At 40.8% G+C, this 25,993-nt stretch overlaps 3 protein-coding genes across 5 annotated transcripts; 1 reads left to right on the top strand and 2 right to left on the bottom strand.

Annotated features, from left to right (window-relative positions):
* Positions 1-850: 850 nt before the first annotated feature.
* On the bottom strand, positions 851-9,933 carry poll (polymerase (DNA directed), lambda). The gene is made up of 9 exons (XM_080462916.1): positions 9,894-9,933; positions 8,868-9,011; positions 8,362-8,659; positions 8,044-8,146; positions 7,558-7,911; positions 7,264-7,437; positions 6,278-6,406; positions 4,050-4,218; positions 851-2,614 (listed from the first exon to the last, which is right to left on the bottom strand). The coding sequence occupies exons 2-9, from the start codon at positions 8,980-8,982 to the stop codon at positions 2,253-2,255; spliced, it is 1,704 nt and encodes a 567-aa protein (XP_080319042.1). The 5' UTR covers positions 8,983-9,011; positions 9,894-9,933; the 3' UTR covers positions 851-2,252.
* Positions 9,934-10,129: 196 nt separating this feature from the next.
* On the top strand, positions 10,130-14,916 carry dpcd (deleted in primary ciliary dyskinesia homolog (mouse)). 2 transcript variants are annotated; one of them, XM_080462915.1, is made up of 6 exons: positions 10,130-10,214; positions 11,669-11,768; positions 11,860-11,984; positions 12,066-12,199; positions 13,621-13,723; positions 13,972-14,916. In XM_080462915.1, the coding sequence occupies exons 1-6, from the start codon at positions 10,212-10,214 to the stop codon at positions 14,062-14,064; spliced, it is 558 nt and encodes a 185-aa protein (XP_080319041.1). In that variant the 5' UTR covers positions 10,130-10,211; the 3' UTR covers positions 14,065-14,916. The 2 variants fall into 2 exon arrangements, with proteins under 2 accessions (XP_080319041.1, XP_080319040.1); XM_080462914.1 differs by having other exon boundaries at positions 10,133-10,214; positions 11,688-11,768.
* Positions 14,917-15,987: 1,071 nt separating this feature from the next.
* On the bottom strand, positions 15,988-20,267 carry fgf8b (fibroblast growth factor 8b). Of its 2 annotated transcripts, none has more exons than XM_080464702.1 (5): positions 19,605-20,267; positions 19,467-19,503; positions 18,728-18,908; positions 17,131-17,237; positions 15,988-16,855 (listed from the first exon to the last, which is right to left on the bottom strand). In XM_080464702.1, exons 1-5 carry the CDS (start codon positions 19,661-19,663, stop codon positions 16,559-16,561), a joined length of 681 nt encoding a protein of 226 aa, XP_080320828.1. In that variant the 5' UTR covers positions 19,664-20,267; the 3' UTR covers positions 15,988-16,558. The 2 variants fall into 2 exon arrangements, with proteins under 2 accessions (XP_080320828.1, XP_080320829.1); XM_080464703.1 differs by having other exon boundaries at positions 18,728-18,860; positions 19,605-20,258.
* Positions 20,268-25,993: the final 5,726 nt, after the last annotated feature.

Raw genomic sequence — 25,993 nt, 5'->3', positions numbered from 1 at the left:
AACAAAGGTTGGACCTTAAAGAAGCCACAGAGAGATTAATAATTGTATAAAGTGACAGTTCTGAAGAGATCCAAAATGACCTGGAAGAGAGACCACAAAGAGATGCAATCAACCCAAATGCATCCTCAGGCTCAATGTTTTGTGTCCTTTAAGAAAGGGACCTGTCATTAGTCTGTTTTTTTGGAGCAAATTAATCTCTTTATTGATTCACTTGACTGTGCAGGTATTATTCACCCTAAAAAGTGTCTTTTCCCAGCAAAGATGCCAATTATTCATGACTGTTATCAATTTAATGATCTGGTACTTGGTCTATATAACCCAGTTTCAGCAAATTGACTGGTCATTTATATTCTGAATGGTTTATTAACCGCCCCCCCCCCCCCCCCCCCCCCATTTTTTAAATTTTTTTTTTTATTATAATAATAACAATAAAAATGTATTAATTAATTTAAAAAATAACATCTAAATCTAAATCTAAAATATAGCTTTCAGCAGCGCTGGCATCTGAACCAAACGGACGTAGTAATCAGACATATCTTACAGTCTTTCTATGTCAGCTGACTCAAATGTGAGTGTTTGTCTTTGACCAGACTGGAAAGTGACTTTTGAAAACATTTGAACTACATACAGTGGGTTCTAACTCCTGAGTGCTTCAGACATTAAAACAATGTCACAGCTGATTATTTTAACAACTAAAGCATTTAGAAATGTGACAACATTCAGTCAACATTGACTTTAGGATATCTGAAACTGCAGTTATTACTATTTGATTAATATTTAGACAATCTTATCAGCAATATAAAATACTGTTAATGCAAGAAAAATATTAAATGAAGCAAAAATCAGATTTGAGGATCAATGTGTGTTTATTCCATATACGAATGTGTGCAGTGATTTGTTAATTTAGGCAAAAGATTGAATACCTGCAGCATTTAAAAAAACAATGTTATAGTCTTGTGTTTGAACGTTGCAGTGGGGAGACGGTTTATTCGGTAAACAACACAACCACAAAGGCCACAACATTTTTATGTCCTTACTTGATATGACTGAATCAAAGTAACTCAAAATAAAAAATTAACATATTTAAAGGCCACAACACGACAGCAAAAACCACGTCGGAAGTTTCCAGGGGACAATATTTTCAGACGGACAATTTTGCTGAGTTTTATAAAACGGAAGTAAAAGGATGCTGTGCGATTATTGTGAAAATGTCGTTACGTGTTTTCAGAAATCAGAGATGTTAATCACCCTGTTGAAATTATCAGAAGGTTATATTTCATAACGTTATGTAGTTGCTCTGCCGTCCATCGTTTGGTTCCGTCACACAATATTGTCCCCCAGAAACAAAATCACATAGTCGGCTGGCTGGAAGGACGAATCAAATATCCTCATTGCTCTTTTGTCTGGTTGATACTGAATAACCTCTCTGACTACCTGCAGGAAAGGCCGAGCAGACTCCAGATAGAAAGGTCTGTATTCAAACTTGAACAATGAATAAAAAACATAACGCAATCATCGATTACATTTTATTATCACTATCCATCTTTTATAAAATATACTTTAAAGTCTTGAGCATCATCACATATAACACGTGTAAATATAGTTTGTGGGATTTCATAGCATTTGACAGATAAATGAATTGGCCTGATATTGAGACATTCAGTAGATTTGATTGATTTTTACACATTTCATCAGATCTTATTACATATAAATTACATTGGTGTATTTCAGAGTGATATTAAAGATTAAAAAGCCATTTCATTCATACAGTAGGATGCATCCTTGCATGTTATTTTGAATCCATTAGTGAGGTCTTGTGATATCTACCACTGTACTTTCTCCCTCCGGCCTCGCAGCACACAAATGAAGTAGGGCATCTGCAATTTAGTGTAGTTTTTACAGATTTCCAGAAGTTTCCTATCGATGTGGAGGTAGCAGGAGGTTACAAAGGTAGATATCTCAAGGAGGAGCAAAGTAAACAAAGTTGTTTTTATCAAGCAGCAAAACACTAAATGACGGGACAGAAGTCTGAATAAAAACAGTGAAAGCTTTGATCACCTTTTTCCTTTAAAACTGTTTTACTTTGCAGGATTATTTTTTTCGCACCGGGGAGAATTCTTCACACTTTAGTGCTCTTAAAACTTAAAACTTCCCTTTAACCAGCAAACACTTAAAATCCACATTCGGCGCATGATCCGTGGAGCAGCGAGTGATCTTTAAAAGTAATAGATTATGTTAAGGCCTTGTGGTGTTCACCAGTCCCTTTCATTGGGCAGTCTGTACGGGACACCCAGCAGGTTGAAGACGTCCTTCTCCGTCAGTGTCGGAAGTGCAGTCCCGCCGTGCATCTTCACGCTGCCTTGACGGACCACGTCCTTGTTCAGCGAGTGCTCGGACAGGCTCATTCGTTTGGTCTTTGCCAGGGCTCTCATGGAGCGGTTGAAGTGCGCCGACCCGGTGAAGTACATGAGCGCGCAGGCAAACTCGCTGTAGGGCACGACGATGATGTCCAGCCTTCGGTGGCGACGGCCCGGTCCCGGCAGGCGGCACACACCCATGTACTTCTTCTGTTCGCCGTTGTCCTCGTGGCTCACCAGGTCGTCCGTCAGAAACCCTATGAAGTAAAATAATCCATGTATTTGTTACTGTCAGAGGAGACGGTTGTAATTCCTTATTATCGGGGTGTCTGAATAACTCCTGAAGAAGTCTTCCATTGGGTCACGTCAATCCAATACTACCTTCTCTTCACTGGCTTCCTGTTAAATATAGAATCAAATTTAAAATCCTCCTTTTAAACTATAGCGCTGCTTACTGGCGGTTCATTTCTGTTCTGAAAATAGAATGGGAAGCTGAACTTTCAGCTATAAGGCTCCTCTCATGTGGAACCAGCTCCCAGTTTCAGTTAGGAAGGCTGATACAGTCTCTCTTTATTTCTATCGAATAAAGCTTACAGTTCAGGCTGGTTCAGGAAACCCTGGAGCTTCTAGTGAAGCTGCTTTAGGTTTTGACTGCTGCAGGTTACGACTGCTGGGAGACCTGCAATGAGCTTCTTTTCCATCTCACCACTCAGTTTCACCACTACATGTCACTAACATTTCGTCTCTCTTTGTAGTATGTGTTTGTAGAAAGTCTCCTCCCCTGAGTCTGGTCTGCAGGTTTCTTGCTGAGATTGTTGTTAATTGCCTTGAAATGATTTAAAACTGGATTGAATATAACAAATATTTTTTCGAGTCCTGGAAGAAATTGGCCTCTACCTGAAACTATGGGTGCGTCCGAATAGTCCCTCCTTTCTCCTTTCCCTTCACCCCGTGGATGACATCACAGGGTTAAAGAAAGGTGTTAGGAGGCTTCCTAAAGGAGTTAGGAAAAGGCGATCACGTTGTTGTGGCCGTCGGACCGCACTTTCACTAGGTGATGTAATAATAATGCGACGGCGGAACAAGTTTGTGACGTCAGCCATGGTGAAAAAATACAAATTTGAAAATGGACTACAAAAAGTGCATTTATAGCACTTTCCCCTGTGCCTCTAACCACTGATATAATGTCAGTTTATCTTAGTGATGGTTTGCCTGTTTATAGAATTCTGCATTAAAAGTAACACGGTTTATCATGATCTGTTCAACTGCTGGGCTTAAATTAAATTACGAGGGACTTTTGTCACTGAGTGTTTGAGGGGTACGAGTTAATACGTTTTCTTTACTTCTTCCGGCTCCTTTTCATCATACCAATGTGGATCAAGTGGGATGTGTTGTTTCATAGTTTTTTGTTTGTTTGACCAATTTAAATTTAGTTTCTCTTTTCCTTCCTTTCTTTTTTCTTTATATTTGTATGTTCGAAATAAAGTTTCTTTCATTCATTCATTCATTCATTCATTCATTCATTCATTCATTCATTCATAAAGGAAGCATTGAGCCTCCTTTCCTTGGCTTATAGAGAATTCGAACATTCCTTATCATGGCCGCCTCTTAAACACATCTGGGGTTAAGGAAGAATAGCCAGGAAAGGAGGTAGCAGGGACTATTGGGACTATTCCCCATGAGCTTACGTACCGCTGTCATGGAGGCTCTGTAAGATTTTGCTGAAGATGCCCTTGTGGGACTTGCCGTCAGGGTGTGATATGAGCACGTCGACGTCTCCGCACGTGGCTTTTTCCCGACGGTAGGAGCCACAGGCAATCGCAACCAGGCCCGGGTCGAGGGCTAGTGTGGCTTCCCTCACCTGCCGACATTCAAGAGGGAAAGAAAGAAGAGACACAAATAGAGGTTACAATCCATCTCAAGAGCAACAAAACCAGAAAGAACAAGTAACAGTTTTTTCATTCAGATAATACATCCACTACTTCTACTGATAAATACAGTTGAATCCTGAATCCTGAACCCTATCTGGAGTTTCATGGAAGTTTAGGTTTTCTTACTTTTTATCATTGGGTTCGTTTGGTCGCGTTTCAGTTGTGTCTGTATGAATATCTGCTTTAATCTTTATCATCTATGTCCAAACTCAGATTCAGATAAAGTGTATGAAATGCATCTTACACTAAATCCTCCACAGTTTCACGTTAATTGATGGTGTGTCAGCTTTTGTTACAATAACTCAGTGGTTCCTAAAGTGTGGGAGCAGCAGGAGGAATCTAGAAGTCGAGGGACGCCTTTTAACAGCAGGATATTTATTTTCGGTTAATTGTCAAAAACAAATTGTGAGAAAAATAAATGCGTGTATGGTTAAACTTTACAACAGTCATGAAAAAGTGTATTAAAAGTGTAAAAAAAAAAAAAAAAAAACGGTTGCAGACTCCATGTGAAGATCTGCTATGAAGAAGCCATGAATAGGTTTATTACTATAAATAGAAAATGGGTAATTTTGGGGTTTACGTTAGTGCTATTTTGATTGTTTTATAATTTATTAGTGGGTTTTTTTGTTTTGTTTTTTTACATTAAAGAGTTCATTTGGATGTGAGTGGAAATTGTACCCTTATGAGGTGAAAAAGATGAGGAGATCTGGCATAAATACTACATAAATTACTATTTAGTGAGACAAAACTGTGCAGCCTGATGTGGTGTGATGAAGCTCTATGAGGCGGTCCGTTAGGTGGAAACTCTCCGTCTTCCCTGTCTTTGCCATGTTATGGATCTTCCAACTGGCCCACGGTGTCTCATGAAAGTAAACAAATAACCAACATTGCATTCAGCCATTTTAGGAACGTTCGTTGTGTGAGAGTTGGCAGGTCTGATCAGTAGCACGTTAATGTTTAAAGTCATGTCATTCAAGTTAACTATAAACGAATACATTACATTTACAAGCACTGGTTGTCACTGTACATGATGAAATCTAAAAAAGGCGTTTAAAAACTCTTTCCAACATTTATTGTAATGCACATGACGTTTTTGTATTTCAATTTATCCGGTGTCGCTGTGAATAAACTACACCAAATGACAAACATGTACTTATGGCTGCTTGTTATTTATGTGATTTCTCAGCCCAGGTCATAAAATAATATTGCAACACTAATATTATCTATAACTCTTATGTAAAATTCTCCTCACTACAAAACTTGATGTATTTAATGTTGACATGTTTTGGCAATTTTTAATTTTTTTTAAGTATTTGGCTTTTAAGTAACAGAAGAGAACAATTCTTATTTTGTCCCCCGCCCCCCCGCCGGCGAACGACTGAGTTTGTAGCGGCTCCCTGCCAAATACTGGGAGGTAGTCGTGCTGAGGCATCACATATTATTTTGACAAGCCTGAGGGAGCGCACACATGCTTTAGTCATCTATCTCGTGAGCTCTCTCTATCTGGCAGCTTTGGAGGAAAAAGAAAATCTGAGTAATACAATATGAAAACAACTAGTGTTGTACTAAACGCTCTGGATTGAACAGGTATCTGGCTAACTTGAGATGCAGCGACTCTCAGGATTTACTTTTCCCCTCTGGGATGCCCCACTTTGTGAGTATAGAGTCTGGTTTCTCCATCATCAGGCAGGAAGGGAAAGCTGACACAAACCTTTTCCAACTTCAGTCATTCTGTTTCCACATTTCTGAGAGGCCGAGGAGGGATCTTATATCTCACCTCTGTGTAAACTTCACTGAATACTGAAGCGATGATTAAAGGAAAAGATACTCAAGTCATCATCAATGGCATATAATTCAAATATTTACTTACATAGCATGATTTTACCAGCCCAACACATTTGACGTTAAGCAAGGAGAACACAGAGGCAGCAAACCCACAACCTCCAGGATTAGAGCCACAGCCGCAGGAGATGAATGAGGAAACGTTACCACTTTTTCAATGGCCCCTGCCTCTTCTCTTGGCATTCGATCAAGAAAGTCATCGTAGTGCTTGAGTCCGATTTTCTGAGTGTTGCTCAGGTGGGCTTTTGTGCGGATGTCCTCCAAAGTGCGAAATCCCTATTAAAAAAAAACCCAGACACATTTAATAGATATTTAATAAATTGTGTGTCGTTTCAAAAGTTTTCAATTTGATTGATTCCAAAGTTAGTTATCAACTCAACCGTGAGGAAGGTAAATGCTACGAGTGGGTGTCACACATTCTAAATTAAACAGGTGCGACATGGTTCTCATCCATCATGTAACACCAGCATGAAGGTCGCTCCAAATGAACTCTACAGCAGAGGAAAGTAAAAACTTTTAGCGTGAAGAAAATGAAGGTGTTCTGGAGGTGACGTGAGCTGGGACCTTACTATAATCAAACCTATCTGAGTTTGCATGAAGAGACAGAGCGAGCCCACAAAAACTACATCAACAGAACGCCTGTGTTTTGTTCTACAACAAAATCTGTGCAAGTTCCTTCAAAACTCTGTACAAGTGTGCATAGAAGAGCGGATGCAACAGAGACAGAGGTCCCTTCTGCTTCGGCACATCGCAATTTGCAATAGGAGATAAAAAAATTAAGTCATAAAAATCATTTGAAATTGTATATCAGCGAATAATACTCTTTAGCGTCAGTCAATCGGTGAGCATTAGAATCTCCAACTGACCTAAAACACACATTTTGGGACTTTGGGAGGAAACCAGAGGACTTGGAGAAAACCCAAATGTGTCCGGGAAGAACATGAATACTCACACAGAAACGTCTGGAATCAAACTGAGACCAAGAGTGCTCACCACTACACCACAGTTCTTCACTCTGTGTCATTTTTGTCGAGATTTACATTCCGTGCAGCCACGAGACGCGACCAGTTGTTAAACCCACCGAGTCACTGTTGTTATTTCCAAGCTAAAGGTCCAGGGGGGTCATTTCTTACCTGTTGATACCACAGCTGTGCAGTCTTGTTTCCTGCACCCCAGATGTTGGTGAACAGCTCCAGAACTGGTACCGCCTCTCCAATGTGATCGATCTTCCGCAGGTGGCCACTCTCCATGATCTCATCAATTTTGTCGGCCATACGTTTTCCTATTCCGCGGATTTGACAGGCTTCCTGAAACCGTTGTGAATAAAATGATGACAATGTGCATTCTTCAGATTCCAAATCACATTGAAGCCATGCGTCGTGTCAGCGCCATCCACTTCACACTTTAAAGCATCTGCACCGGGTTACCTGATATGATGTAACGGGCTTGTGGTAACTCTTCAGCGCGTTGACAGCCTTGGAGTAGCCCAGTGCCCTCCACTTGTCTCCCTGGTGTGTGTACGCCTTGGCCAGCACTTCTAGTTTGTCTGTGATGAGCTTGTTAAAGTTATTAGTTTTGGATTGAGAGGACTGGGCACAGACCCACTTCCCCGAGATGGGAACCTGAGCGGCAGCAGCGTTTGGACCAGACTCGTGGCTCGGCCCAGGTGCCTCCTCCTCCTCCTCCTCTTTGGGGTGCTGGCCAGTGATGAGAGCTTCCAAATCGTTCTGAGAGACGCCATCTTCCTCTATTTGCACTTCTCCATTGCTGTCCGGGATCGTCTGAGAATGGCATGTAAAGTTTTATTGAACGATCACTAACAGAATGTTTTTATATTTTCTAATCCAAAATGGACTAAATGATTAATGAGTGAGAGTTTCAGAATATTTTCTACACATTCATTGAAGAGTTACCGTGCTTATGGTCTTCCCATCTGCTGGCTCTACAAGCACTTCGGGAGCAGGCTGCATATTTAGAAGCTCTCCTTTAATACCTTCATGCTTGGTTTCAGAGTCCCTAACAGAAAAAAAATATTAAAGGTGTCATTAATCTGAAAACATGATGAGCACTGAGAAGGAATAAATTTGGAGCTATAAGCTGTAAATTACATTTCCTCTATTGCTTGTTCCACAATTATATTAAACCGTGCCGAGAATGGTGCGAGATAAAAAACAGAGAGCAATAGTTATTATGTATCAACATGCTTAAAAAAAAATAAAAAAATTACAAACCTCTTGGGTAAAAGGAGGCTGTAGCTGGTCACATCCAGTAGTTGTTTCTCACTGACGCAGGAGCTCAACCAGCTGCACTTTACCAGTTCGACTGCAGAGGGCATACAATCCACTTTGAGCAAGCGCAGAGCCCTCTCGTGGTCCATGTTGTCATCCACAACAACATGAGTGACACTGGGACACAGTGAATACTCTATCTGTCCTCCATTCTGCCGTATTTGTTTATCGAAGATTTGGCAGCGAGCATTTCCTATGCCGGCTGGCACGAGGTACACAGTGGCTCCATTAAAAGTGTCTCCTGGGGGTAAAAAATTAAGTGGCCACTGTTAAATAAGGACATGAACTCACCATTCAATGAATTCAAAAAAAAAAAAAAAAAGCACATTGTAGGTCATCTTGATAGAATAAACGTATATGGAAGCATTTTCCAGTACGAATCTACCATATCATTAAGTTTCCTTATTCTGTCTTTATGTATTCTTATATATAAACATACAATAACTCACCTGTGAGGTCACACTCTTGAGATTTCTTCTTTAATGGGGGCGCATCCTTTCCCGGCAGCACTTTGGCCCGTTTAACTTTAGGGAAGGCTTTCATGATCCCGTGACGAGGCTCCATGTTGAATGTCGGGAAGGGGAGCTGGTGGCCTGTGGGAGAAAACAGAATCAACAAACTTAAGCTCAATCATGGAACCCATAACTCGGTAATAGCAATAATACACCATTCATTGTGCTTGATTCATTTTCTGTACATTGTTCAGAAGTTGTGTAAATGTTTACACAACAAGTTACCCTGAAATTACCAGAATATAAACTGTGGAAATTGCCCTTGTGCAGTTTGGTTTTCATGATGGATGTTACCATTTATTTTGTCTGTGGTGGAACAAGTGAAAACAAAATACTATTAAGACATTTTTATTTTTAATCAAACAACTTAACAAGATTATGCTGTACAAGGACTACAGCACTACATAAATACTTACATAAATAAAACGTGGTTATGTGACTGTGCATGTTGAACTATCCTAATGTGTAAAAATTCAAGAGATTTAAACACTTTGATGAACCATATTTAGTAGAATACTGTCATTGTGTGGAGTCTATAACCATGGTACCCAATAAGACATACCTATTGATCATTTAAGTCTTTGCAACGTGATTGAAGCCATTTAAACTTGTTCAGGTTGTGTTCACAACAGACAGAGTAAAGTAACGACGTTGGAAAATTCTGCATTATTAACAGATCATGACATAAGATTGTCTACAAGTTTAATACAGCGAGTTAGACTTGTGCAGACATCCTGTTCAGAGGATAAAGTTTAAATCAAACCTATAATTCCACAATGCAGGGAAACAGTGTTAGCTTCTTGTTAATGGAAGTTATAGTACAGCATGTAGACCGTCTTTAACGAGTAGAGACATTTATGCAAGCAGCACATATACTAAGCCTAAGTAATAATCGGTAAGTCGTATAAATAATGGGTAATATAAGGCAAAACCATTTAAATTAAGATATAGTTTGAATCTTACCCCTTCTTAAGAGGAACCATTCGTTCCGGAACAAATAAAGGTAGACAACCAGTTCTACTTCCGGGACAACAAGGCAATTTTTGTAAAAGTATTGTCTTCAAATTATATTTTAATTTTATACGTTTGGTTGAAATTCAGATACTAAATATATCGATAATAATTCATCAAATAAATAAATACATCGTTATTTACGTTGTGTAGGCATACGGTTGCCGTGGTTACCGGTCGAGTCCGGAAGTGGATCAGTGTTTGGAAACATGGCTGATCGAAACTGGACGGATGTCCTAAAATCAGCCAGGAGAACGGCTCTATCACACGATGGTGAGTGAAACTAAGACAAACTGCTTCAGAAACTTAATGCATCATCTCATTGGGAATCAGTTTGGGTAAAATAAAGAGCTCAATTAACTCAGTTTAGTAGTTAGCTTTGGAGCTAAAGTTGTTGCTAAGCAACGTGCAGGTGGGCGACACATAGAATCTTAAAACACACAGAAATACGATATAAAAGTACAGTTTGAGTTGTGACAACACGTGTTGTATTGTTTCGATTTTTTCGTCCGTATTTTAAATGTTCGGTATGATCATATCTCGCTCTCTCGTTGTGTTTAAATATTGCTGTCGTGAATGAAAGAATTTAGGCCTGTTTCAGGTCTCATGAGGAGCTGCAAGCTACATGATGTCCGTCAGTAATTTACTCAAGTGTAGTAGGCCTTGACTATGAATCCAGAAATGAATGAAGCTCTGACTTGTGTACTCAATTGATGCAACCAAAGGTGGTACATTAACAGGCAGAACAGTCTCAATTGTCTTCCAAGACTTTCAAAAACCACTGTGTTAAATTCCCACATACATGGCGAAACATAAGGTTTCCATATGACAAAAGATTTTGGAATATCCACTACAGATTGCCTTGTTTAAGTGGTTAGAAAAGAACAACTTGAATTAAATACAACAGAAAGAAAGCAAAGCAGTTTTCCACCATATGACATGGTGTCTGATGTTTTTCTCCACGCCCTGTAAGGCTGGGTGGAGTCACTAAAGCAGACCGAAAGTCACAAACAAAACCAAAAACAATAGCTGGCAGTAATTTTATTATGCATCAAACCCATCACCCACTCTAAAACACACATGGAAAAGTGTGTTTTACACAAAAAGTCCTTTGCAGGGGTCGTCACAGCAAGTTGATGCTGCATAGGGTGTTTTTTTCTTTCTTTCCAGATGATGTTTTTGCCACAGAATGGATTCAAACGCGCTTCCACAACACTCAAGTCATGACATAACTTAATATGCCACCAGGAGAGACTAAAAAACAAGTCCAAGCCAGAACAACTCTAAACAATTTCATCAATAAATCTATATTATTGACACCTTTCCCACCTTACAGTACATTTCTTGTGTCGATCCACAGATATTCTAATTACTACCACCATTAAATCCCATGTAAATCCAACCATTCCTAAATTGGCAAACCTGAAATCTATCACCAGAAATCAATTTCACAGAATGTGACTGTGCTCATATGTAAGTTTGAAGGTTGTGTCTTGTCTTTTCTCTCTTTAAGAGTACTAGTAGACTTTCCCCACACTGAGCTCTCTTCCAATAAATGATCAGACAGAGGAGCCAAGTAGACTCCAGACCTTACACAAGATCTGATAAACACATTTAACGTTCTACTGTCAGAACAAATCTCACATTTAAAATTCAGAATAATACCATTTTAATGCCTGTGATGAATCAAAAAGACAGTCTTATGTTCTTTATGTTGTTACTGGAAGCTCCACTTTCCACCTCCAGGTAAGAGGAAGATCCACTACCTCTTCAAAGATGGAAAAGAAATGGCCGAGGACTACGACTTAAAGACAGATGAGCTCATAGGTAAGCATCGGATCAGCTCATCTATGATCATTGATGTGAAAATCATCATAGTTTGTGTCCTTTAGAACGTAAAAACTTTGGTACATTCCAGTACGAAAGTGGCGCCAAAAAAGCCCACTTGGAGTTCAGGGCCAGTGGCAGGTGGAGGTTGGGGAGCCACTGACAAGTTCGGCCTCATCTTCGGACTCTGATGTGATCAAAGAGAGCTGCTCCAATGTGGGTACTCTTGTTTTTTACTTGTTTATAATTACTCACTGAACCATCAAGTGATTTATATTCTTTCTTTTCTGTTCACAGCCTGTTTTTATGCGCAAAGATACAAAAAGCAGTTTTCAGTGGAGAATTCGCAACCTTTTCTACCCCAAAGATGTTTTCAGTGTTTCTGTTGAGCCGTCTGAGAGATGCATCATCATAAAGACCTCAAACAAAAAGTAAGTATGCATCAGAATACTAGTTTTTCTCCTAACTATTATTCAGTTAAGTCTATTTCCGGGGCCATGCAAAACACAGCACAATATTTTAATCTCAAGTAGGCCGAACGGGTAAAATAAAAGCATGATGACCTATAGGCAAGGCAAATCTATTCCAAATTTATGCCATTAAGAACAGCATAAAGAAAAGTAAAAGTAAAATAATAAAATGAAATAAAAACTTTATCTGGATAAAGGTAGTAAAATAAGTGAAATCTATTGTTTAATGTAAAGCCCGAGCAAATAATGGTGTTTTCCGTCCTGATTTAAAGAAGTGTGTGTGGCAGCAGGGACTTTGTTCCACAGGTGAGGAGTGTAGGAACTAAAACCTGCTGCACCTCGTTTCTTCTGACTCTGAAACAATTAACAAACCTCTTCCTGGGGACCTCGGGGGTCTGGATGTTTCCTATTCTACTAGAAAACCTGTACTGTATTTAGGCTCAAGACCGTTCAAAGCTTTATAGAGCAGAAGTCAGATTTTGAAGTGGGTTCTTTGTCACACAGGCAGCCAGTGCAGAAAGAAGCTCAGGTGTAATGTGCTCCACCCTCTTTGTTGGTGTTGGTGACGACTCTGGGTGAGCTGTAGATATCTTTACTGAGACCTATCAACTCTCACAACAATCCAACCTCCTGAAAATAAATACCTAAACAAGTTTCTCTGAATCTCGTTTGGTCAGAAATCCTTTCATTCTTGCAATGCTCTTCAGATGGTAGTGAGCTGATTTTAGTTGTTGAATTTCAGGTGTGAGTCCAGAACTCCACCCAGGTTCCAGTTTTATGTGATGTCCTGAGTGACATGGAGTCAAGATGAGCACTGACCTTTCACTTTTCCTCTTTGGGGCCAAAAGCAATGACCTTTTTTTTTTTCTGGGTTAAGTGGTAAAACAGTTTTAACTCATCCACTCATTAATTTATTTTATGCCCTCACTCTTGTAAATGACTACAACTGTACAGCTTTTCCATTTTGTTCTTGCAAGCACTACATTGTGGACAAGTTTACAGTTAATTATATGTTTTGTGCAATTTCCACTTAATGTCATATTTACAATAGCTTCTAGTGCAAAACACAGCAACTTATTAAAAATATTCGTTCTTGTCCAATTGTCACTTATGGTATCTTTGGAGTTTGTTTCATGCAAACTTGCAACATATTACTTTGTGCTTTATTTAACGTTTTAAACCTGCCAACCTATCAGAAATCCTGCATCTTTGCCCTCATAGAGTCTGAGGGTCGTAGGTCTGTGTAAATTGTTCCTCTGTTTTTCCAATTTCTTGCATGCAGTACTTGCACGCTCCCTATAGATGGCAGTGTTTACAATGCATTTCCCTGCACAGTGCAGCTCGGTGATGGATCGGTGTCCCTGCTCTCTCTGTATCTGCAGGTATTATAAGAAGTTCAGTGTTCCTGATCTGGATCGAAGTGAGCTGCCTTTGGACAGCTCGGCTCTCAGCTTCACTCATGCCAACAACACGTTGATAGTCAGCGTGAGTATCTCATTCAAATCATCTCATTCAAATCATCGGCTTCAATACAGTCACGTTAGAAATAATGAATGTGGAATCTTAACCACTTGACAGTAGGATTGAATCAAGACAGCTACCGTCAAGAAGAGAAGATCGTCACTATTTGTCATGGATGTTTTAATTATTGTCCACAGTAACAGCTCTCTGGTGTCTTTTGAGTTGTTTTTAATTATTTACTCACAGAGTTTGTATATTTTTCCTCTTTTCAGTACAAAAAACCCGAAGAGATCCTAAGCGCTGAGCAGGAGCTGCTGAGGGAGCTGAAGAAACTGACGTTGACTTTAATACCCAGTGAATTCTGACTGAGTGAGGGAATAATTCCAGGTTGCATTTAAGGGCAAAGGGCAAAAATCTCCTGTCACAATCGAGCCCTCATGTCTTTGTCATGCTGCCGTCGTCAGATTAGTTTCTCAGTGCCTTTCTCAGACGTTTCTGTGTTGTACAAATGTGAGTCCACATTAAGCTATTATCTTTGATACAAGCAGGTAAATCATCCCTTAGTTTCCACAACAAGACATTTTCTCTCCCTCTTTTTGACGGAAAATTTTTATTTGTTTTTTATTTAGCACCAGACTTTCCCTCTGTTAACAAACCCACTGTGGAGTCATTTTGACGGGGGTCACATAACCCACCACCTTTACTTTCACTGATGTTCTTGTAAAACACTCAAAACACACAATGCTCCAACCCTGTTGGTTCCGAGGTCACAGTTCCGAGGACATCCCATTTGTGTTAAATGAATACCCTCATGCTCCGTGCACGTTGTGGGCCACCCTGAAAGCCATTAGTGAAACTAGTGTTACCGTTTCCCATTACAACAGAGGGTCACTCTGACTTTTGTGTTCTTTGGCTAAAGCACCTCGGACACAAATAGATCCAGAGTTTGTTTGTTTGTTCTTTTTTCTTTTCTTTTTTTTAATCTAAATTTGCTCTGATATTGTCATCTAACAGGGAGCCTTATAACGTCATACACTCATGGAAATGTCTGTGTACACACTGAAATTTACAAGAGCAAAAATAATTAAAGTGGGATTTTCTTTTTCCCCCCAAATTAAGTGAAATAAAAACTAGAAACATGGACCAGTCAGAAGTCCTGAGACAGAAAAATGACGAGTGCTGTTGAAATGAGACATTTAAATATAGATTTTTTTCGACGTTGTGATTCCTTGCATTTTTTTCCCCCCCACTTGTCCAAACCCAGCAAGCAAGTGCAAAAACCAGAGACGAAACCGCAGTTCTCTCTCACTATTGTGCTTTGTCTCCTTCCAGATGGAAAGAACAGGGATCGGGGGAAAACACTGGAAATCCAGTCTGTCCTGTTGTTTTGTTACTTCTTGTGAAGGATGTTTAATAATAATTATAAAAAAGATATGACAAGAACACTTTCTAACTTGATCAAGCGGTGTTTGGGAACTTGAGATTTTGCATGTAATTCATAAAGCCTTGATTCTGAAGTGTTAATTTTGGTAGTTTTATTTAATACTCTGCAGGCTTGAGAGCCGGAGCTGCTGTCAAAACAAATTCCTGTGGCAGCAAACACCAACTAACAAATTGGACATCCAGCTCAAGCATTGTGAGAGCGGCCGAGTCCCTCTGTGCAGGATCTTCTTCCTCCCCTGTCATTTGGCCTCTGATGGTCATGCTCAACTGCTTCTGGGAAGAGGGTTTCTTTTCTGCCTCCCTTTCATTGCAGAATGCCTCTTCCCAGCCATTCCCCCTCTTTCAGCCGATGCCACCGTTTGCCACACAGGCCCTGATGCTTTTTCTGCAAACCCCTCAGCTCCCTCTCCGCGAGCCCCCTCCAAGCCCCTTACCCCTCCCTGTGTGACTGGCTTCTTTTTGATAACTGACCCCTCCTCGTGTTATTATTCGAACCCACTATTGTATAACATGCCCTTTTATATGAGGTTCCACAAAGGGCCCATTTGATCAGAGGGTTACGGTGTGCGATCGTGAGAAATGCAACTACATGGTGGTAACCTTTGTTTGGGCCAAAATGGTGGGCTGACCTCATCGCTTTTAATGCATAGCTCGGGCCATTCAGGCCCAAGTCTCACTTGCTGAGCACATTGAATTCAGTAGCCTGTCACAGATATTGCCCCTCAGTTATCTGGGTCTCCTGCTCGGCGAAGAAGGAGGAAAAAAAAAAAAAAAAAAAAGTTTTTGGGGGGCAACCAACATTGTACGCGAGTTTCCATCCCGAAACAACCACAACAGAGAAAATCTGAGTCTTTAGTGGTTTTAATATACACTCTACAATAAATATTCCCATCATTTCATGTAATTTACATTTTTACAGTAAAAATATATTCATATATGTAGAAAAAAAAAAAAAACTGGTTACATATTCTCCAAAATGGCCTCCTAAAGGCAAGATAGCGTGTCGACTGAGACTCAAACGCTGTAACCACAGATAGCTGCCGTTTCTAGCTTCACTGTACTCATTTCAAACATTCTTTGTTGCTGACCTGGCTAACGTCTAATCCAAGGGTTTCATTCAGGACATTATTGTTGAGCTGTTCAGTACTTCAAATGCCCCTGATTTAATAAGAAAGGATCTTTCCTATAGTCTGACTGAATTGAAAACAACTAGCAGATTAGATAATCAACGTTTACATACAATCCAGTACAAAGAATTACATAATAAGTCCACAAGTGAGGCAAATAAAAAAAAAAAAGAAAGTGTGTACGGGCACTTGACTGCAAAAGTTAATTTGACTCTGAGCACTTTTTTTTTTTTGTTTAAATTGTTCTCGCAGTGGTTCATCCGCAGTTCTCCCTCAGTGGTTTCAGTCGTCAGCGTCCCCCCGAGCGCTGCTGATGGGAATGTTTAGTCCGCTTGCTGAAAGGGTGCACGGGGACAGCGAGAGGAAGGACATCAAACGGCCTCCTCTCGGTTAGCAAGTGCCCCCTGGGCAGACGCTTCATGAAGTGGGCCTCTCGCTGGTGCTGCTTGGTCTTGGAGGCCTTCCGCGGACGTCCCTTGCGTGTGAAAGCCATGTACCAGCCCTCGTACTTGGCGTTCTGGAGAGCTGTGTAGTTGTTTTCCAGAACGATCTCGGTGAAGATGCAGTCTTTGCCTCGTCCTTTCCGCTGGGACACAAGAAGTGGGAGTGAAAAGAGATATTTTGGGTGATTTCCAGGAAGCAGACACATCATCTTTATTTTTCCAGACAATCCACTAGCGTTTGAAACCTTAGGAGGGCTGCACGGACACGTCTCAAATCTTAATCTGCACTGACTTCAAAATTGCCTCGACAATGATTCGCCGTAAGATGCAAAACTGCAGTAACATTTCCGAGGAATATACAAACTTCAAGATGTCGCAAGAGTCTCAGGCGGCCGCAAAATGATCAGTTCCAGATTACCTTGCCAATCAGCTTTCCCCTCTTGTTCATGCATATGTAGTATCCTGTCTTAACTCCTCTAATGCGCACACGGCTTCCAAAAGAGTCCGTCTCCACTTCCAGTTTAGCTGCATAGACAAAACAAATCACAATTAATGAGATGACACAGCTTTGACACGGTGCAGGCATGCAGATGGTGATGTTACATTGTATGAGATAAATGAGCTCTGCACTCCTTTTCCACTGAATGTACTTTTTATGCAGAGAAGAGGCTGCAGTAAACTGAACCCTGCTGTGTTTTAATGACATTAAACAGGCCTGAAACAATCAGCGACCAGTCATGAAGGTGACATCGAATTCCAGCTTTTTTTTTTTTCTTGCTTTTTTTTTTTTTTTAAATGATTCAGCAGACACCTTTTAAGAAAACACACGAGCCATCCAAAACAGCATCAGAGGATGGTGGTTTTCACACGGCACGATTGCTTGTGGGTGTCTGTCAATGCTGTGCTGTGATGCAGCTCAGACTGGGGATAAAGGAGAGTGAGAATACTGCGGTCAGGGACGCGGCCACGAGCACGGAGCAACGGTCAGATTTGGGCCAGTTACAAGAGTGACACCCACTCAGGGTGTGTAGCCAGTGTGTGCATGACTGGGTCTGCGGAAAGACGAAATTTGAAAGACAAAAGTGCACTCAGGAGAGGGAAAAAAAGAGGGAAAGGTATAAAGTGAAGATGCTGACTTCACCGCTCCTTATAAATTGAGTCATACATTGAGTTGTAAAGCAATGAAAATTCCTCATAAAATCAGCCTCCAAGAAGCAGGCAGCAGGCAGAGAGGTGGATGGATGGTGGTGGCTGTGGTGGAAAGATGGCACACACACACACACACACACACACACACACACACACAAAATCCTTTGGTGACAGGAATTATGGTGGCTTTAAGTTTAAGGAGGGTCCCCCCCCCCCCCTGCAAGAATAAAGAAAAGAAAGTCCATCATAACAGGTGTCAAGGCCTTTCTAGACCACCAGCACACCAGAGAAATAAATTATCTGCATAAGGCCATAAAAGATGGCAACAGTGATGCCACTAACGATGTTTACAATTGCTACTACTGTTTCTTCTGGCTCAGGAGTTTTCCTACAGCCTGCCAAGAACGACATAATTTATTCTGCTTTTCATCGCTGCAACGCGCACCACTGAATTTAAACAATTCCCGCGTATATACAGTGAGCATGTTGTGCTTTTTTCAACACGGTCTTCCCGAGGTTTCGACGCACTGAACTGTGAGAAACGATGGTCTTTAACTGTCAGGGGGGATTTGATTGATCTGACCATAACGCACGGGCATCGAGAAATAAAGTCGCTTCATCATTTCAGAGACAATAAAAAGTGAATGGATTAACATATGTGGACCTTTTGGTCAGCTGCCTGTATGTTAATCACACGTGAAATGTAGCTTTGGATTTATTATTGCATGGGATAATTTATGAGGAAGGTCAAACCGGGAACTCCCGCAAAAGTTACACCCTCATTTGGCAATTATCAAATTCAATTAACTCGGAGTGCGTAAATTGCGCTTGCAGTGCGTCCCCGCGCGTCTGTCGCTCGTCCTCACCGTGCACGGCTCCGTCGTCCCCGTTGGCGTTGACCCTCTTGTTGGCCAGGACCTGGACGTGTTTCCCGCTGGTGCGGCTGTACAGCTGGTAGGTGCGGGTCAGCCTGCGGCTCGTCCGGTCCGACAGGCGGCTCTGCTCGGTGACATGGTGCTTGAAGTTAGGGGTGGACTGCACAGAGTTCTGCCAGACAATGAGAAACACGTGTCACGGGATATGACATTGAAAACGACTATTTTAAATTTTGTCTGCATGAAAATAATCAAGTGGAGCAGACTTGAAGCCCCGAAAGGCCGCGGCCGAGAGCTCCTGGTGTCATTCATCATATTTAAAACAACACAGTCTTGTTCTGAGTGCATGCGTTTATTTGTGCTGCGGTTTTGGAGATGGCTTTCCGGGTGACATTTGTCTCTGATGGACTGTTTTTACCACCGATGATCTTTCACCTCTTCTTGACTTCTTCTTCCCCCCCCCCCTCCTCATTTCAGCCGGTCTCCGTCCACATATGTTTTAACAATTACCTTTTAGGCCAGAGCTTACCTCTTTTCAAGATGTTTGAATTGTTGCCAATTGCCATAGCACTCATAATAAAATGTTTTCATTGTTATTGCAGCCTTTTGGAGAAGTTGAAACGCCGTTATGCAGGGCGCCTGTGCCTGCTTTAAAGTTTCACTTCAATTAATCAGTTCGTGTGTGTGTGTGTGTGTGTGTGCGTTTCAATGAAGTAGAAAAGCGAATTACCTGTGCGTAAAAGCAAAGCGCCGTGAACTGAAGTAACCTGCAGCAGAAACAAAACAAAACAAAAATGTATACAGCTGTAACTTATTGCTGTATTTTAATAGACTGAACAACGACACAATATTGCCATGTTTTACTTACAGATAACCTAACCTCGATGTTCTCAGCCTCATCTTGTAATAGTTCAAATATTGCTTCATGAATACTCCACTGATCCGGTGCTGGAAGCTTTAGGAAATAAAGTTGCTCCTGATGGGGATTTCAGATCAGTTGTTTTTTGTTTTTTTTTCCCCCTCTTCTCTCACATAGAAAGTGATACCCGTTGCAAATAAGCGATCCAAAAACTGTCAGGGTCCCATCCAGGTACTGGATGCTCTCTCCACTCTGCCGATAGGACACACAAAAGTTCTGGAAGATCTAAAGGCGTTGCGGCGCTAATCCCATTTGAAGTCCGGAGAAAATGTTGCTGTCACCAAAAGCTCCTCCATCAGACCGTCTTCGTGTCAGTTATTCACCACTGAAGCTTCACAGTGGAAGCGAGTCCTCCTTTACTTGCTTTGACACAGCAATAGTGAAGAGCTGTAGTTTTACGCACGGATCTTTACGCATCAGCGGTAAGACGCGCACTTTGGATTTCGTCAAAAACGATTTAACAATAAGTTGTAACTGTCTTTAAAAAATAATGTTAAGTCACTGTCGGAGCCGCTGTGTCTCTCTAAGATGCACTAAAACATTGTAAAGCCAACGTCAACCTTCCTCCCACACGTGTATTTCTAGTGGTCGCCTCCAGTCCGCATCCAGCATCTGTCTCCCTCCACATTTAAATACTTTAACTTGCGGGAAAGTCAATATCCTCAGCGAGAGCAGGCGGAGCGTTCAGGCTGAAGCCAAGTTGAAACTGAATACTTGTTAAGACACTTGGCCTGCAACTATTTGCTTGCAAATCCATAAACATAACAATCGTCGATATGTTGAATGTAGCATTAAACACCCTATAAGCAGAACTATAAACTGCACTCTGTCATGAAGGAAGGAGCTAATTTTTGGTCAATAAGCAGGTTGTGCCCACCGAAAAATCCAATACCTGCACGTCCTTCAAAATCTTTTAAACTTAGCTTTTATTCACAGTCATACATATTAATCTCACCCATGCACATATCATAATATTACTCTATCGTCATGTAAAATCACTGTGCACTTTGTTTTCCATCAGTAGAAACGTCCCTTTGGAAAATCTCCCTGGCATGTACTTAAGAAAATCTACAGTTACATTAACTTATTCCCTGACTGCAGGTTAGAGGTTGTTTGGTGGTCCCCCAGGACAGACCTCAATGTACTTTTTCATCCGACATATGTAAGTAATATGTATTCCATGTGAACACATGACACAGAATGGTTTTCACATAACATCTAAAGCCTTTGCCATGGATACAAATGCTCTCTCGCTCACAATCACTCTTCCATAACTTTTCACAATCCTGGTTTGATTTTGAAAAGTATGTCCTGTGCCTGGTGTGCTACTTTCACAGCATGGTTTCATATCATACATCATGCAATTATATTGTAATTATTCTTTGTGACAACAAAGCGGCGGGGTTTCTTCGAAGGGGAGATGACAGTTGCATGTTTGTTTGATGCAGAAGAAAGGAGATGATTGTAACAGGGGAGGCATGAATGTCAAGAATAAACTAAATTTCATCAGCTGACACAAATCGCTGTGAATTAAGACCAGTCTGGATTTTTGGGGGTAATAAAACATGTTTTAAGCTGTGATATTATTTTGGTTATAGGAGATTTTACTTGTTAAATTCAGTTAATTTTGAAAGAATGAAGAAGATCAATGAAAACTTAATTTCATGTGACCGTTTTGTATACAATGATGACTTTTTCCCCCTCGTTTTAACCCCCACTAGAATCAGTTGAAATATAAATTTAAGAAACAAACATGACGAAATGAATGTGAAAACTGGTTTAAATCACATTTAAAAGGCGAAAACGTCTTTGACTCACTAACTGAAATGCATTTGTCTTGCAGTGTGAGTGTATTTTGATCACTTTTCATATTACATTCTTTGTTTGATCGATTCCCAGGGGGATTATCCCTAAAGAGACTATAAAGTAAACTTAAACTAATGTAACATTTATCACTGGTCCTGCATGCTTATGTGAAACATTACTCACATTATGAAAAAGGGAAAAAAAAAAAAAAAAAAAGTCTGAGTAAACACACAGAAAGCCACGAAAGCATCTGGCACTGCCTCCTAAGCATATCTAAACCCTCATGACGCCTCAAGTGAAACTAATTTTAGGCACCACCAACGCCTTGATAACCACACTTTAAATCAGAATAGCCCTGCTGGCCGTGCAGGTTCGCACACTCCAAGCCTCAAATCTGATTATTGTCCTAACGAGTCCAAACAGACCTCTGGACTTTTACCTGGGAGACCTTATAAACGCAGGCGCGAGTTCTGGGATGGGAAAGTTTTGCACCTTTCACACAGAACAGCTGTACAAGAGTAAAATACAATACATATATAATCATGTGAGTTTGCTCCATGTCTTAGCTGTAAATCAGTCATTTTAGCCAATGCAGGGGATTTAGAGGGTGAAAATGGACTGCCTTATTAGTTCCAGTGGGACTCGGCAACAAGTGATTTTGACACCTGGAAGAATTCAACACTTTTTTTCCTCTTTAATATTTTCACCCCGAGGAAGCAACGACTGCACATCCTGATATGAATTCCACGTGCATGATAATTATAGCGTTTGAGTTGTTTGAAGACCACACATCAAATGTTTGACTGCCTGAAACCACAGATTAGCTAATTTAAAGGTAATCTGATTAAGAAGCAAAAAAACAACAAAAAAACCAACTTATGTTCCCAGATGATGCATTTATGAAAACTTAATTCCCCAATTAAGCTGTTTCAACATTGTACAGAACTACTGATACTGATGATATAAATCATATATGTCTTTCTTTTGGTGATTTTTTTTTCTCACTTTATCCTTAATCTCAGCAGGTTCTTTTTTATTTTGAAATGCTGGCATTTATCCACATTAGAAGCATCCAAAGGAGCAGAGGCACTATTTATGTGCAAATTGTCTTGATACTTCCAAACTCGGATCCCGGTTAATCATTACTCCTTTACTGAGGGTAACTTTATTCACTAATTCTTCCACAATTGTGATTGTAAAAGGATGACACGGTTATGCCAAACATGGGAACAGATACTACTGTTATGTTCTGCCCTTTGCTTTGGTAAAATGTCTCTTCGTGAGAGCACCCGATTTATGCTTTTCCTTCGATATTATGGGGGAAATGATCATTATGAAATCTGAACGACGCACTGTGCACATAAAACCTAATTCATGCTACTGTACGACTATTTTTAAACATATAGGCCCCTGCATAACACAACAGTTGTGCTCCAGGTTACAGAGCCTGGGAGGGAAAGTTTGAGGGAAAAGTCATACAACAAAAATGTTGAGAATATCATTGTAATAGTGGCTCCTCATATGAAGAATTTCATTAAAATGACACCTCTTTTAGATCGTTCGATCAGAATACGTGCGAGTGCTTGGAAGGATTTGACTTTTGTTGTTATTTTTGAAATGATAACAAAGTGAGACTTTAGTTATTTCAATGTGGTTTGTGTGATCTTCAGTTTTGGTGCTGGGAAAAGTTTCAACAGTGTGTATTTATTATGTTGGAAATAGTTCATAAGTGCCCAGGATAACCAAACTCTATACAAGTTTTGTTTTTAAACCTTTTACCAAACCATTGTTCAGGTTTCTCTTCACAAAGTATTTACGGTACTTAAAGTGAAAAGCGTCGGCTCTATCATGCAATTCGATTCAATATAAAGTTGCAGGTTAGAAATGTGGCATGTGGGTTGATTTCATGCTGAATAGAATTTGGTATTTTTTAATAAATGTGCTTGGTGTTGCAGTTGTGTGTGCTCATATGTTCTTCTATCTGAAGTTCTCTTGTTTAATTTCATGCTGTTCGTGGCAGAGCTTCATGTCCCTTTACACTATTAGATTTGCATGTTAATGTTCTTGATCGGAGTCATTTCAGAAGCTTGTGATCATGCCAAGAAATGGTTTTCTACACCTTTAACAAAGCTATTATTGATTTATTTTCTTCCCAAGTGGAATGTTTCTGTGCTGCCCGTTGCAGCTTGATTGTTATGCGTCTTCTATTTCAGTACAAAAATCCATGTTTTCTAAAAATGTGGAACTGCTCCTTTAACTGCGTTTTGCTCATTCCTTTCACATGCATCGCCGGCCCCCCTCTCCCAGGCACACAGTTCTTTAAAACCTGAGAACATTCGGTCCAGAGCTGCACAGTTAATACGTCTTTAACATTTCACAGCAGTCCGCGGCAGCCACTTACAATTTAGAAACAATTCTGTCTCCGTGAGCACGAAATGAGGTTTGGTTAAGGTGAGCTGTCAGACAGGTTCGGCTAAAGTTCTCCAGACTGAGCATGAAAGAGTCCTTCTGAAACCCGATCAAAAGCTTTCATTTTTTATTCTGCTTGCTCACATACCAAGCTGTCTGCTGCCTCGCTGCTGAGATTCTCTGGTGAGCGGCCTTCTTGGGCCTTCTAATGATTTTGAGAAGACTTGACACGGGTCCAAGTTTTGCCCCAGATCCCGGCTCAATTCGCCTTTTCTGTTCGCGTCCCCAATGCTGCTTTTCTCATTTGGATCACGGCTTGCTAATGCGAGAGCTCGGTATCAGCGAGCGAGGTATAAAGGCAGCAATCACTGGACGCTGTGAGAAAAAAAAAAAAAATATCAGGGAGAGGGACCGTTTGGCAACGATGCACACTGGTTATTCTTAGAAGAGGAGTGACTGAATGTCTGAAAAGGCCTCGGAGCAGACTGCCATTCACTGAGTGGTATTATTCGCTCCAGCTAATGCGAGACATAAAAATACACACTCTTGCATAAGGCAGAGCCAGTGGAAAGGTAGACACCATAGACGAAGAGAGAGAGCGAGAGAGCGAGAGAGAGAGCGAGAGAGGCAGAGGAGTATGTGTGAGAGTATTCGAGTGGAAAGAAAATGTGAGATGTTGTGATCCGCTCGGTGTCATCTGCTCGCTGTGGCTTTGCAGAAGAAGGAGAGGAAAACTCTCCAACCACCTGTTGTAATTACCCACCGCTGCTTTGTCGGAACGACGTGGCCCACTTAATGTGCCTGTAACCGCTTCACCGCAGCACAAACTCACCCCGAGCTGGCTCCAGAGTTCACCGCTCACATCTGCAACATCGCTAAGAGTCGCAGCGTGCTTCAGGCTCCGGAGGACATGGACGGTCCTCCCTTCACCAATGGAGATAGAAACACCCATTTTCAAAGAGTGAGGAGAAGGAAAAGAGCTTGTAGAAACAAGTTATATTTGTCTTTGATGTAACTGTAAGTGCACAGAGGTCCAAACAAATAGAAAAGTCAGAGGATACCAATGGTTTGCCAAATGCGGGGGAGGAAGGAACGAGTTTGCCAAAAGGTTGAAAATAATATGACAAAAACGCAGCTTCGCTTTTCTGATTTAAATCAAAAATCAAAAAAAACTTCACATGAATACAAAGTGTCCCCCAAGCTTATCTCATCCATAATCCTTTAGTTTTACCACTTTTGTGCAACAGCAAAGATAAAACATCTTCCACCTTGGATGGCGTTTATTTATTCAGGGAATCTCATCTGTAGTGTCAACGTGGTGGACTAAGGACAAAACTTCGTTTTTGTGTTTCTGTTTCAGAAAAGTTTCACGATTACACAGCAACGTTTAAAAAAAAAAAAAGTCTGTTTCCACGGGAATGGCAGACACTGAAAACGATGTAGTTTTCCTGTAGGACCACTAGTGGGCGCTGTTGTTTGTTTTTGTGATGAAACGACACACACACACACACACGTGCATACAGAGAACAATACCCTAAAAACATTAACAGTGGGAGAAACTGCACATTCTAGTGGACAGACGGCCAAGTCGCATTGTTATTACGGCAACTGTCAAAATAAAACTACCAAGTCCCGGGAGAATATGGACTGTAAGTCATGACACCCTGGAGGAAACATTGTTCTTATCGTCCATCTACTGAGCATGAGCAGAAGAACCTGCAGAATTTCCCCCGTTACCACGGAGACGGAGTCAGAGCATTGACGAAAAGCTCCACTTTGGGAGATGTTTTCGAAAGGCTGTGTTTTCAGTTTCTTCTAGCACCGTCGTGCAAACGGACATCCAAAATGCAACAAAAGTTTGCGTTTACACTTGAACTCATTGTATAAACGAGGCGTGACTGAGTCCTACAGGAGGGTGAACATTCACTCTGTCACAGCTGCTGATAGTCCGTGGCCTCACTAAATATATAACTGAGAAGAAGAGTTGGTCAGTGATTTCTTCTCCTCCTTTACCTCCTAGTATGTGCCTCTTTTCAGTTTAAGTCTCCAGAAGTCCTCTATTAAATGTATTTCCAACACAGACAGGATGCCATTAGGATTAATTACAAACAGTGGATCTTTAG

This window comes from Lipophrys pholis (assembly GCF_963383615.2).
Source record: "Lipophrys pholis genome assembly, chromosome: 5".
Classification (NCBI taxonomy): Eukaryota; Metazoa; Chordata; class Actinopteri; order Blenniiformes; family Blenniidae; genus Lipophrys; species Lipophrys pholis.
This window is presented reverse-complemented; position numbering and strand designations above follow the sequence as displayed.